Consider the following 14,891-nt stretch of genomic DNA (forward strand, 5'->3'; position numbering starts at 1 on the left):
AACCTGCTGATTGCACTGGCGTGAAGGCAGGGGTGGAGAGGAGGAGGGGGTGCCAGTGTCCTCACCAAGACTGTGCCCGGGGCAGACTGCCATCCCGCCCCTCCCTTACCACGCCACTGTGTGGAACAGTCTTCCTTTAGAAATAAGAAGCCTGAATTCGTAATGTTTTTGATCAATGTCGTCATTGATATTTTCTCTCTTTGTGCAATAATTTTCGAGTCGATGTGCTCCCCTTAATCCACTCTGAATCTGAATTGAAAACCAGTGGAATATAGTGAAATGCATAGCATAAACTCTATGATTTCCTTTTTAATAGTATATTAAATTGTATAATAAAATACATCTATTTCATTTGGAAGGAAAGAAGCAAGTCTAAAGCTTCTTCCCAAAGAGCAGATAACCGTTTTCTAACCTAATCTCTTGTGAACAAGGTTACGCCATGACAGAAAAAGTTCCTGTTTTTAAACTTAAGCAGCCAGTGGACATTAGGGTAATGTTTGTGACCTAGCTGTCACTCTGCCAGACAAACTAGGTAGTTGTCTAGAGTAAATTTTCCCTGTCCCGTCCCTGCAATTTTTGTCCCTATCCCTGTCCCTTCCCCATTCCTGTAAGCTCTGCCTTAACCACACAAGCCTCGGACACGTATGATTTTAAAGTGTTTGAGGCTTGTGCAGATGAGGATGGGGCAAGGGCAGGTAAAGAACTCGCTGGAACGGGACGGGAAAATGAGTTCACCTGGGGATGGGGAAAAATTTGTCCCCGTGTCATAAGAACATAAGAATTGCCGCTGCTGGGTCAGACCAGTGGTCCATCGTGCCCAGCAGTCCGCTCACGCGGTGGCCCTCTGGTCAAAGACCAGTGCCCTAACTGAGACTAGCCCTACCTGCGTACGTCCTGGTTTAGCAGGAACTTGTCTAACTTTGTCTTGAATCCCTGGAGGGTGTTTTCCGCTATGACAGCCTTCGGAAGAGCGTTCCAGTTTTCCACCACTCTCTGGGTGAAGAAGAACTTCCTTACGTTCGTACGGAATCTGTCCCATTTCAGCTTTAGAGAGTGCCCTCTCGTTCTCCCTACCTTGGAGACGGTGAACAATCTGTCTTTATCTGCGAAGTCTATTCTCTTCAGTATTTTGAATGTTTCGATCATGTCCCCTCTCAATATCCTCTGTTCAAAGGTGAAGAGGCCCAGTTTCTCTAATCTTTCGCTGTACGGCAACTCCTCCAGCCCCTTAACCATCTTAGTTGCTCTTCTCTGGACCAGTCTAGAGTGGCAATTTTCAAATAGCTCATTGACACAGGTAAATGCTTTTTGAAAATAGCCCACTGGCTGAGGTGAATGTTTTTTTGAAAATTGCCCTTGAGTGAATGCACACAAAAGAATTCAGTATTGAAAAGAGTTTTGTCCTATTATGGTTTTTTTCAGGATCATTTTAGGGAGAGGTGGTGTTGGAACGGTACGACTGTTGAATTTAAGAGGGAAGGATGCAAGGCTTAGGATTCGCCTAGGGTGCCTATACCTTTGGCACGGGCCCTGCATCTGTTCTAGCTGCCAGTCATGTCCTCACAAAGAGCAAATTGAGAGAAGGGGTAGCTCCATGTTTGCAAGGAGAGACTATGCACTCAGGAAATCTGCTTCCTAAGAGACTGGAAGTGGATGTTTTATACTAAGAAGGAAGGGCAGACTGGCTGAGCATAGACCCTCCCTGCACACATGCAACTTGCACATGCCCCACTGACCCTCTGGAAGCTGCTCAGCTGTCCTGAGTTTGCAACCGAGGGTGAGGCACCCTGTAGAAGGATTCAGTGTATTTTCTGCACAGTTTGTTCTGGTATCAATCATGTGGTTTGCCCTGAGGATCTTGCACTGACTCACACAGCCCGCTCTCTTAAAGGCACAGTGTCTACTTTGGTCAGCACCATTTTCTCCACTTCTGAGATGGTGGGACGGTGAGGGCAGGGGAAATTCAAAGCCCAGGATGTACATGGATATGCAGGTTTTGAAGACCACATTCTAAAGTGTTCAGTTCAAAAGGGAATTTGATGTCCTCAGGCCCATGAAATGTCTCTCTAAGTCCTCTGTTGGTGACCATTTATTGATTTTGCAGCTTATTTGCTCATCCAGAGAGAGGCTTCTCCCAGTAGGACATCAAAGTGCTGGAGAAGGAGAGAAGAAGGGTCACCTATAGAAGAAGCCAGAAAGAAAATGGGAAGCATAAAGACAGATTTGCTCAGTACTTGGCTGGGTGGGATAGGATCCATATAACAGGGGCCACCTTAACTTCATGATCTGAGGTACCAGATGTCTGGGTTTTGCCCTCTTTTTGAGGGCTCTGTTGGGCACCCAGATTTTGTCCAGATTTTTGGCAAGAGGGGGTGGGAACAACTGAACTGAAGAGTCAATATCTTCCTGGCCTGTTAAATATCTTCTTGGACCCTGTCCTCCCAGCACCTCTTTGCCGCCTTTTGCGGCTTGCCTAGGGCTCCCCTCTGCTCTCTCGGCCCCGACCTTAACTTAAGCACGTGCCCACCAAAGCCCCACAGCAGTAGCGACTCCCTCTGGGACCTGGTCTGAACCTGACCAGGCCCTTCACACTCAAGTTCTACCATGATCTGCTCTTCCCGGCCTAGTCCTGTATGCCCCATTACTGGAACGCATTACCAGTGTGCCAACTAGGCCTTCTCTTTTACTGCGCCATGTGTGGCCTACCGCACATGCACCATATTTCTCTCCCCTCCGGTGGCTGGCCCAGTAACAAAAATGAAGCAGTCAAGCACATTTGTGAGGCAAGATCTCCCTCGGCTGACTCCGTCTCATTAAATCATGTTTGTCTACATGTTCCACAATTTGCTAGCAAAGTTAATACAGAGTTAAGGGGTGAGGGGAGGGATGGCGCAAGTGTGGGGGGAGGCACGGGGGAGAGAAGCCAGTGCCCCCCCCCCCGACTTGGCGCCCGGGGTGGTCCACACACCTGTGCCACTGAGTGGATGAAAGTGGGAAGAGAGAGAGAAGAATATGCAGAATGGAAGGGAGTAGAGGACAGAGTTAGTAGGAGACTGGGAACTAAGAGAAAGGGGACTGAGAGAAAAGAGAGAGAAAGTAGACAGTCAAAAGAGGAACATTGAAAAATGAGGAGAGGGATGTAATAGTGGAAGAAATGAAGACAAGAGGCGAGAGAAAAATGACAAATGGACCCCAATACCTGACATGAAAGTTGAGAAGACAGAGGATGGGCCATTTGGCCTTTATTTTCCATCAGGTTTCTGTGTTTGTCATGGTTTCTTGTCTTTTATATTCATTTCCCCTGTCGTCACATGTTGTTTAGTTTTAACACTGATTTTTGTATATGTATGATGTTGAGTCATTTGATTATCCCAGGACAAGCAGGCAGCATATTCCCACACATGGGTGACGTCACCGACGGAGCCCCGCAGCGGCCAGCCTCGAAAGCAAACTTGCTTGAAGATCTCGATCTTTCGAGCACTGTACCGCGCATGCGCGCGTGCCTTCCCACCCGAACTAGGGGGCGCATCTCCTGAGAGGATCCTCAGTTCGTTTAATTCCGCGGAGACAAGAAGACACGTTTTTCTACATCTCTGCAGCATTGCCTTCTCTTCACCGCGGCTGTTTCTTTTCTTTCAGTTAAGTTCGGTCGCTGTGCTCTCCTATTTCTTTTTCGTTTTCTTTTCTTAAAAAAAAAATAAAATAAAATAAAAATAAAAAAGTTTCAATTGTTTCTTTGATTTCGTGTCCGGCCGGTGAGCCTTGGGCCTAGGCCCATTTGCTCCTTTCGTTCGACACGGACTTTATTTTTTCCATGTCCTGGCCTCTTACCGGGTTCAAACGTTGTCGCCAGTGTAATCGTGTGATTTCGGTCACCGATCCCCACTGCCGCTGTCTACAGTGCCTGGGTCCCACTCATTCCCCAGAAGATTGTCACCGTTGTTTCACTCTTACTCCACGGGCTTTTCGACGCCAGTGCACTCAATTCTTTCAACTTTTCGGAGACATGGAGCAACCTTCGGATTCTGCTTCGACCTCGGCGGTTGCCCCGGTCTCGAAGGCTTCGATTCCGACGACATCGACGACTACGGTCTCGAAGGCTTTGACCCAGGCTCCGGCTGGAGCTTCGGTCTCGAAGGCCTCGACCTTACCTGCTTCGGTTCCCTCGAAGACGGTGCCATCTGCGAAGTCTTCTATGGGGGGGTAAGTCTCCGGGTTCTCTTTCAGGTACCGTACCCAAGAAGCCACCAGACTCCTCTGCACGTCCATCTTCCAAGCGTACCTCCAAGATAAGGGAATACTCACCTTCGAGGTCGCCCTCTTCGGAGTGTACTGCTGCACCTACGAGGTCAGAATCTTCTGTCTCGGTGCCGATGCTGGAGGACATGCTGAAATCTATACTCACCACTCAGATTTCCTTCTTAGTGGCTCAATTGGTCCCGTCCTCGACCTTGCCTCGGACTGATCAGCCTGTCACACAACCAGAGCTTCCAGTATCTCGAGGCCGATCCAGGACACCGAAGAAAATTTCTTCGTCTGATTCTTCTCCAGACTCGCCTCCTCCGAAGCACCGGTCGAAGCATTCGAGACCTATTGCTCCCAAGCTTCGGAGGGAGTCTTCGGCATTGGATACCGAGACTTCTCTGCCTCATTCTTCGAAGCAGAAGCACAGATCTCGACACCATCGCGCATCGACTCGAAGTCCTTCTCGACCGAAGACTCCACCATCGAAGCCACCCCATCGAAACAGTTCACCACAGACCTTGACTCATTCTGTACCACGTACATCTGGTACTTCTCCATCCAGGAGCCTGAAGAGAAAACATTCTCTTACTCCACCTCACAGTGCAGCTTCTTCTGTGACTCTACGTCTAGACTCAGAACCACTTTCACCATATTCTAGAGAGGCTTCTCCCTCATACTCAGCTCTTCCTAAATCTCGCAGTGTATCTCCTGAGGAAGCGTCTGATTCCAAATCCATTTCTTTTGCCAAATTTATTTTTGATATGGGACAAGCTCTCAAACTGGATCTTCATTCAGATTCTAAATATACTCCTGAATATTTAGCAGATATGGAGCTTCCTCATCCACCGAAAGAGTCCCTCAGATTACCTATGACTCCTGTTCTGAAACAAACCTTTGTTCGTAATATGGAGACTCCTTATTCCATCACTGCCATTCCATCTAAATTGGAATCCCGTTATCGAACAGTTCCATGTAAAGGTTATGAAAAGTCTCAACTATCTCATCAATCCCTGGTAGTAGAATCCTCTTTAAAGAAAGCACATCCTTCCAAAATCTATGCTTCAGTTCCTCCAGGTAGAGAAGGTCGTACCATGGATAAGTTTGGTCGCCGTTTATACCAAAACTCTATGATGGCAAATAGAGTTCTTAATTACAGCTACATCTTTACGTCCTACTTCAACCATTTTCTGAAGATTTTACCATCTTTTTACCCGGATATCTCTACCACTCGTCTTTCAGAATTTAAACTCATCCTTAAGACTCTTTCTCAATTACGACTCTTCATGTTACAAGCCTCATATGATACATTTGAACTCTCGTCTCGAGTATCGGCCTTTGCTGTAGCCATGCGTCGTTTAGCATGGTTACGTATTGTGGACATGGATCCCAACCTTCAAGATAGATTGGCAAATCTACCTTGTCAGGGAAATGAATTATTTGATGACTCTATTGAGGCAGCTACCAAGCGTCTTTCAGAACATGAACGCTCTTTTGCTTCCCTCATTCGACCAAAACCTAAACCTGCACCAACTAGAGGTTTCAAACAGACTCCACGTCGTTATCCTCAGAAAACGACTCCTGCTTTTTCAAGACCTCCTCCTCGTCGTCCTCCTCAACAACAGCGACAACAAAAATCTCAGACTCCTGCTGCCACCAAGCCTGCTCAGTCTTTTTGACAATCTCGACATGAGCATTCAAATTTCTCTGTTTCCAAATTCTCCCCTCCCCATAGGGGGTCGCCTTTCCACATTTTATCACCAGTGGGAGCTCATTACATCAGATCTCTGGGTGCTTACCATCCTACGAGAGGGATACTCTCTTCGGCTCCTTCAGGTGCCTCCAGATCGCCATCCAAGAGAGTGTCCTTCCAATCAGTCGCATCTTCCCCTTCTTCTCCAAGAAGCTCAAGCTCTGCTTCTCCTACGAGCTGTGGAGGAAGTTCCTCTTTCCCAAAGGAACTTGGGATTCTACTCCCGTTATTTTCTAGTTCCCAAAAAGATGGGGGATTTGCGACCGATCCTGGATCTCAGAGCTCTCAACAGAGCTCTCAAAGAGAAATTTCGAATGCTCACACTGCCAACTTTATATTCCTTAATGGACCAAGGGGATTGGATGTGTTCCCTCGATACTCATATCCCTATTCATCCAGCATTTCGCAAGTACCTCAGATTCCAAGTAGGAAGCCTTCATCTGCAGTACCGAGTTCTCCCCTTCGGATTGGCTTCTTCTCCCAGGGTTTTCACAAAATGTCTCGTGGTCGTGGCTGCAGCTCTTTGCAACCAGGGTCTCCAAGTATTTCCATACCTAGACGACTGGCTCATCAAGGCTCCCTCTTTTTCAGGGGTTATTGCAGCAACCCAACAGACTATTCTTTTTCTATAAAGTTTGGGATTTCACATCAACTTTCCCAAATCTCAGTTGACTCCTTCTCAGTCTCTCCAATTCATAGGAGCAACTCTGGACACTATCAATCTGAGAGCATACCTTCCACAAACACGTCAGGCCGCCCTGCTTCAGATTTCTCAACAACTCTTCCAACTTTCAACTGTTCCAGCACGAAAGATGTTGGTTCTGCTCGGTCACATGGCTTCTACAGTTCATGTGATTCCTTTTGCCAGACTTCATCTTCGTATTCCTCAATGGACACTGGCATCCCAATGGCAGCAATCAGTGGATCCACCAACTCGACTGATTTCCATAACTCCTTCATTGTGGAAGTCTCTCCGTTGGTGGATGCTCTCTTTAAATCTTTCCAGAGGCTTGCTGTTCCACCCTCTTCCTCATCAGAAAGTCCTCACAACCGACTCATCAATGTACGCATGGGGAGCTCATGTGGACGGTCTTCGCACTCAGGGTCTCTGGACTCAAGCAGACCGTCGGTGTCATATCAATCTATTGGAACTCAGAGCGATATTCTATGCTCTCAAAGCTTTTCAACATCTCCTTCACGACATGGTGATTCTTGTACGTACCGACAACCAGGTAGCCATGTATTATGTCAACAAACAGGGAGGGACAGGCTCTCACTCCCTCTGTCAAGAAGCTCTGAAATTGTGGCATTGGGCAATTCTTCACAACATCATCCTCAGAGCTGTTTATATTCAGGGTCAACACAATTATTTGGCGGACAAATTGAGTCGTCTTCTACAGCCTCACGAATGGACACTCAATTCTCCTACTCTTCGCCAAATCTTTGCCCGTTGGGGAACTCCACAGATAGATCTGTTTGCGTCACCTCTCAACTTCAAACTGCCTCAATTTTGCTCCCGCATCTATGCCCCTCAACGTCTCGAAGCGGATGCGTTTCTACTGGACTGGAGGAATCAGTTCCTTTATGCTTTTCCTCCGTTTCCTCTGATTCTCAAGACTCTAGTCAAACTGAAGTCAGAACATGCCACCATGATTCTGATAGCTCCTCGATGGCCCAGACAACCTTGTTTCTCCCTTCTACTTCATCTCAGCACCAGGGAGCCTCTTCTTCTACCAGTATTTCCCTCTCTACTCACGCAGAGTCAAGGATCCTTGCTTCATCCCAATCTGCAGTCTCTACATTTAACAGCTTGGTACCTTTCTGCATAACAGACTTTTCTCAATTCTCTCCGTCTGTTCAAGATATCTTACTTGCTTCAAGAAAACCATCAACTAGACAATGTTATGGCCAGAAGTGGACTAGATTCTCTGCTTGGTGTTCTACACGTCACTTGCCACCCAGATCTTCCTCCTTGACATCCGTTCTGGACTACTTACTCCATTTATCACAATCTGGACTTCAAACTACATCTATTCGAGTCCATCTTAGTGCTATAGCTGCTTTTCATCAGCCTTTGGATGGAAAACCCCTTTCTGCACATCCTATCGTTTCTCGCTTTATGAAAGGACTTCTCAATCTCCATCCACCGCTTAAACCACCTCCAGTGGTTTGGGATCTCAATGTTGTTTTAGCTCAACTTATGAAACCTCCTTTTGAACCGCTTGACAAAGCCCACCTCAAGTATCTCACTTGGAAAGCTGTGTTTTTGATTGCTCTCACTTCTGCTCGAAGAGTCAGTGAGCTACAAGCTTTAGTTGCAGATCCACCCTTCACAGTTTTTCACCATGACAAGGTGGTCCTCCGTACTCATCCTAAATTCTTACCTAAAGTTGTTTCAGAATTTCACATCAATCAGTCTATTGTTCTACCTGTGTTTTTTCCAAAGCCTCATTCTCATCCTGGAGAAGCTGCTCTTCATACCTTGGACTGTAAACGTGCTTTGGCTTTCTACCTCCAACGCACTCAACTTCACAGAACATCTCCTCAACTTTTCATCTCATTTGATCCAAACAAGTTGGGACGTCCTATATCAAAACGCACAATCTCCAACTGGATGGCTGCTTGTATTTCTTTCTGCTACACTCAGGCTGGTCTTCCTCTGCAAGGTCGAGTGACGGGCCACAAAGTTAGAGCTATGGCGGAATCTTTAGCTTTCCTTCGATCAACTCCTATTGAGGAAATCTGCAAAGCTGCCACTTGGTCCTCGGTTCATACTTTCACCTCTCATTATTGTCTGGATTCCTTATCCAGGAGGGATGGCCACTTTGGCCAATCTGTTTTGCAAAATCTTTTTTTGTAAATTGCCAACTTCCCTCCATCCCTTTTTACTTAGCTTGGAGGTCACTCATGTGTGGGAATATGCTGCCTGCTTGTCCTGGGATAAAGCACAGTTACTTACCGTAACAGTTGTTATCCAGGGACAGCAGGCAGATATTCCCACAACCCTCCCACCTCCCCTGGTTGGCTTCTTGGCTAGGTATCTGAACTGAGGATCCTCTCAGGAGATGCGCCCCCTAGTTCGGGCGGGAAGGCACGCGCGCATGCGCGGTACAGTGCTCGAAAGATCGAGATCTTCAAGCAAGTTTGCTTTCGAGGCTGTCCGCTGCGGGGCTCCGTCGGTGACGTCACCCATGTGTGGGAATATCTGCCTGCTTTCCCTAGATAACAACTGTTACGGTAAGTAACTGTGCTTTATTGTACATCGCTCAGAAGTCTGATTGAGTGGTATAAGAAATTTTAAATAAACTTGAAACTTGTTTCTATAACCATAAAGCTCTATGACCTCACAATGCAAGTGTGAAGAGCTTTAGCCAATGGGAGAGGAGGAGATAGTGGATGCTGCGGATGGGCCATTTGGCCTTTATCTGCCATCATGTTTCTATGACCTTAAATCTCTATGACCTCACAATGCAGATGTAAGGAGCCTTAGCCTATAGGAAGAGGAGATGCAAATGTTAAGAGCCTTAGCCAATGGGAGAGGAGGAGATAGTGGATGCTGCGGATGGGCCATTTGCCCTTTATCTGCCATCATGTTTCTATGACCTTAAATCTCTATGACCTCACAATGCAGATGTAAAGATCCTTAGCCTATAGGAAGAGGAGATGCAAATGTTAAGAGCCTTAGCCAATGGGAGAGGAGGAGATAGTGGATGCTGCGGATGGGCCATTTGGCCTTTATCTGCCATCATGTTTCTATGACCTTAAATCTCTATGACCTCACAATGCAGATGTAAAGAGCCTTAGCCTATAGGAAGAGGAGATGCAAATGTTAAGAGCCTTAGCCAATAGGGAGAGGAGGAGATAGTGGATGCTGCGGATGGGCCATTCGGCCTTTATCTGTCGTTCATGTTTCTAAGTCCTTGGCATTGGTGCTAAAAATAATTCTTGACAGTGTAGCTAATACAAACTGTGGCTTTCTGCATATAAAGTTACTTTTCACCCACTTTCTTAATGTCTTGGTAACCTTATGATTCTGACAGGCTGTTGGTTCTAATGGGTCTGAAAAGCTGTCACTCACATTCTACCCCTGTCCATGAGAGCTGACCATTTTTTTTATTATTTTTTTTTTTTTTACACCATTCTCTCTGATTGCAGCTGGCACTAACCCCAAGGATGACCAGAAGCCAAGTATCCACTACAAGGCTGATAATGGAGTGCGGGATAATGTCTTCTTCCCTAGCGGTCGTCCACCACACTTGGAGGAGCTCCACATCGAAGCACAACAAGGCCTCAAGTCTTTGCAGCACCAAGGTAACTGTGGCCTCCGATGCCCCACACAGAAGGCTCTTCCAACTGAGTTAAGCCATATTTCTAAGTACAGTATCTACTATTCTGGAAAGCTTTAAAAATGTGGCTATTTGAGAGAAGCTATAGTCTGGACATAGATCTGTACTAGCTACTGCTTTCTGCACTATATTCTCTTGTTTTAGAATTGTACACTGCCTTAGATTCTTGGCCTTGTTGAGTGCTACGTAGAGTCAATAAATCAAAAGCTTGAGCTATTCGTAGTGGGCCTCTGAGCTCCTTGTTCACTGCTAGGTTTTGGCTTCCCCAGGTCTGAGTTCTTGGACATAGGTGGGATTTTTTTTTGCTCTAAATTATCTGAGGGTCTTGGTTGTCTTAAATGACATCAGGAACCATTCAGCCTCCATTGTAAGTATGGGCATTGCAGGGCACCGGCCTACAGGGACACTCTGACTTGGTAAAATGAGAAGAATACGGAGTAACAGAAACTCAGCTGCAGTTCTGCCACATGGGCTGAACTTGGTCTTTCAGCCCTGCAATAGGAGAGAGCCTAAAATTCAGCTTTTTCCCATAAAACATCCACAGACATGAAATGAAGATGTAACTTGTAATTCAGAGCTTTGACAGCTGTTGGATTCTCTTGCATGCAGCCACAAGGACCTGCAGCTCTGTGCTTTACTGATGCTCCCAAATCATAGACGTGCCTGAGATGGGCAATGTAGTCCTCAGCCTCCCCCCCCCCCCCTTTCCCATTTCTAGTAAAAAAAGAAAAAGCTCAGGTGCAAGAAAATCACAAAAATCACATTCATTCCAGGTCAGCATTTCTCTTTCCATACACTGATCCTAAACATGTTATGTTGTATAATTTCAAGAACTACTTCAGACACATACGCTGTTCAGAAACTGCTGGAGTTCCATTTGGGGTTGGAAAATGGTGGCTGCCACTGTGGTGACCCCTGCTGGTCATTGTTTACCATGACAGCCTGTAGCTCTGCCAATGTGCTCTCCGGCATTCTCTCCAGGGAAGGGAGGATTGAAAATGTAAGACAATTTTATTTCCGTGTTTGGGTGTATAGAAATGATTCCATGTTACTACCTCTACAGCTGGAAGCTATTCATATACATTAAAGAAATAAAAATGGACAATTGTCTTAGTACAGAATGGAGAAGTGTGTGCTTCATTTTTGATCCATGTTTTAAGTGCACTAAAACGTCTTCTCTCTTATCACATTGGCAAAATGTAGTAAACTCCTTGAAAGCAAAAGGCAGTGCTGCAGGTCAGCTGCTCAACCACTGCCTCTCACGGCTCTTTCTTGTCTTGCAGAAAAGCAAAAGCAGAGCAGACATCAGCCAGACCAGCCAGACGACAACGACAGCCTACAGGTAAGTGTGTATGAGCCACAGGGCTTATGATTGGTAAATAGGTGCTTATCCATAAGAAAACCCTGGGAGAGGGAGGGAGGGAATTTCAAAACATAAAATCTGATCCATATACTAGGCATTAGCCCCTTTGAAAATCTGCTTATAAACAATGGGGATTAGGACTGAACATATTTAGCTAACATGTGTGTATGGGGGAGAATTGGCATCTGAAGAAGCTAAAACATTCTTCTCTGTCTCCCTCCCTACAGTCCTCTAATATGTTCTTGGCGGACAGTGACTGCTTCCGTAGCAGAACCCAGTCATGTACCACAGACACTGCCTCAGAGGATGCGCTCTCAGTCCGATCAGAGATGATCCAGCGGATAGGTATCGGCTTGCAGCAGAGTAATGAATAGGAGGGAGAGGGTGCGAAGCATTTATAGAGACCAAAGCCTCACATCCATAGAAGCAGGTCTCCAGCTAGGAAAGGATGGGGGGTTTTGTGATGTCAAGAATGGACAGTGACTATGTACTCCCCAATGCTGTAAATGTGGAAAATAAGATTTGATCCAAGTCTTGTCTTCATGGAAGCGAAATTCATTAGAAAGAAAGACCTTTATAACTTTAGCAAATTTTCAAGTAAAACCTCCTAAAGTTTGCATGAATACAACTCTCCCTTTGTACTTTGCACGTGCTGGGTCTCAGGAATACTGTTCTATTTGTATATATCCCTCACTTCCTAAAATGTACTCTTTGAACAGGAAAAATAGTCACTGAGTGAAAGTAGGAACTCCATTTAGCAAGTCCATGCAGGCTCATTTTCAAGCCCTTTGATCTTGCCAGATCACTTTGAAAACTTCTCTCTTTCTTCTCAATCTCTGTCCCTGCTTTAGGGAAGTGACCCATTTACTGCTCAGTAGTGTAACAATGCAATACAGAAACATGGTTCTGTTTATTTCTGGGAATAAGTATAAATCTTTGGTTCTGAAACAGGCTCCACCTTCAGACCTCATGATGCCTCCATACTTTCAGAGAAGCCAGGCAAGAAGAGAAAGGAGAGGAGGAGAACTGTGGCTGGAGTCCCTCAGCACATTCAGAAGGAGCTGGGTAAGACACAGGGTCTGGCCTTAGTAAGAAGCAAAGCTAGTTTTAAGAATGGGGGAATGGGGGTTTATGAGCAGAGCTGGTCGAGAGGGATACTGAACAGAACAGGGGATGGGGGAGTGGGAGGGAGAGGCAGTGTCAGCATTATGAAGTTGACCTGGACAAACATCAGACCCTGGACACTAACAGTTCTCCACCTCTTCCTTTCTTCCAGGATTATCTAAGAACCAAGCCTCCCGCCTAGGTGTCATGGATGTGTTTCCAAGAGAAGGGGGACTGAAGGATGACTTGGCACTTGAGGAGGGGGCATCTAAGTCGGCCCTCCTGCTGAAGAGTAATGGGAACCTGAATCCAGAGGTGGTTTACATCCCAACCATCAATGGGGCTACGCAGTCAGTTGGGACTCCCAAGGAAGAGGGAGCTTATGTTGCTCTTCAGACCCTGGAGGTCAGCACAGAGAAAAAAGATATAGACTCAGACAGCAGACTCCAGAGGCACATTGAGAAGGTGTACTATGACGACACATTCCTAGGCAGAAAGCTCAGCTTAAAGTTATCTCCGCTCACTAGGCCAAAATCATTGGCAGTGCCTGGCATGACCACCAATCCTGGCCAGAGTGAACTATTGAGCCCTGTGATGTCCATCTCTCCTCAAGGTACATATATGTCAAAGATTATTCCCAATGCAATCTTGCCACCACTGGTAGACGTCATTGCTCTGAGCAGAAACAGTGTTAGGACATTGAGTCGGTGTAGCTTGTCTACAGCAAGCCCAGCTTCATTGCGCCACTGCTACAGTCATCAGCATTCCTCTTCCAGTGAGACCTGGAGTCACTCGCAATCCACAGAAACCATTGTGTCTAACACATCCACTATATCCTCTCAGGGAGGGTCTGGAGCCATCGTCCTCAGCCAAAAAGGGCCCAAGGATAGCAGGGTCTCTGAACCTCCAGCAGACAAGGTCAGCCTCTCCAGAGTTAATGATAGTGCTATCCAGAACACTCTAGGGCATCCAGCTGTGCCTTCAGAGATGAAGGGGAGGGCGTCTCCTGCCTGCAGTGTCAGCAGCACAATGGACAGCTCCGATACGATGAGTATCACTAGTGATCGGTCCTCCATCCGCAGTGTTTCATTGCGTAAATCCAAGAAGCCTCCAGCTCCTCCCAGGAGAAGCTATTCACTACAGCAGCAGCAGGAGCTGGGGTTACCTCCCCGGCCGGAGAAGCATAAGTCCAATACTACTGCCGGTGGGAAAGGTGGTGACCCTTGGGTTCGACGGCAGGAGAAACATAGCCCTGTTGAGGGTGAAGAGGTTTTCTTGCCAGCCTCACTAAATGAAAAGAGCCAAGGGCATTCTGCTGGTGTCCAAACTCTGGGGAACAACCAAAGGACAAGCAGCCCTATCTCTGTTTTTTTCAAGCAAGGAAATGAGATAGCTGCGAAGGATGGGCAACTTCCTTCTGGTGCTGTCTCAGTACAGACAGACAACTCTCCAGGCAGGTCAGAGCGCACAATGTCGCCCTCCAGTGGCTACTCCAGCCAAAGCGGAACCCCTACTCTCCCAACCAAAGGACTGATCAAGTACCCTTCCTCTCCACTCAACAGGAAATCTCAACCCGTAAAGCCAGCAAGGTTAGGGTCTCTAAAGTCTACTGATGTTTCTGTGTCCTCCTCGCTGACATCCTTATCATCCTCTACCTCTGATTCAGCTCCTCAGGAAGCAGCGACAACCACAACCAAAGCACAGGCCATCTCCCCAGCCCCTCTAGGAAGCAGCTCCACAGGCACTTCCTCTAAGGCAGAGCTGTTAGCACGGTTTGTAATTCCTCCCCATCCAAAGGTGCCAGCTCCTCTTTTTCCTCCACCTTCCAAACCTAGGTATAAAATTTTTGCTCTTCCTGCCTCAGCTGCTTCCATCTGTGTTAATCCTGCCCTTAGTGTTCCAGTTCCCGCCTCTGCTGCCAGTTCTACTGTACAAGCTCTTGCCACCTCCATTTTGCACCATCCTACTTGCAGCAAAGCTGTTGAAGAGCCTTCTGCCCTTATAAGAGTTAGGAACTCCCCTCCGCCATCTCCTCCCCCCCTCTTACCATCCTCCCCCACCACTGAAAAACAAAGACTCTCCC

At 46.8% G+C, this 14,891-nt stretch overlaps 1 protein-coding gene across 1 annotated transcript in view; it reads left to right on the plus strand.

Annotated features, from left to right (window-relative positions):
* The window catches only part of KIAA1522 (KIAA1522 ortholog), a 54,997-nt gene that overhangs the window by 37,309 nt on the left and 2,797 nt on the right, over nucleotides 1-14,891 (plus strand). The window contains 5 exon segments of the mRNA XM_033955289.1: nucleotides 10,151-10,306; nucleotides 11,625-11,683; nucleotides 11,932-12,049; nucleotides 12,656-12,769; nucleotides 12,981-14,891. Coding sequence (XP_033811180.1) covers nucleotides 10,151-10,306; nucleotides 11,625-11,683; nucleotides 11,932-12,049; nucleotides 12,656-12,769; nucleotides 12,981-14,891 — 2,358 coding nt within the window.

The sequence above is a fragment of the Geotrypetes seraphini genome, chromosome 8, assembly GCF_902459505.1.
Source record: "Geotrypetes seraphini chromosome 8, aGeoSer1.1, whole genome shotgun sequence".
Taxonomy (NCBI): Eukaryota; Metazoa; Chordata; class Amphibia; order Gymnophiona; family Dermophiidae; genus Geotrypetes; species Geotrypetes seraphini.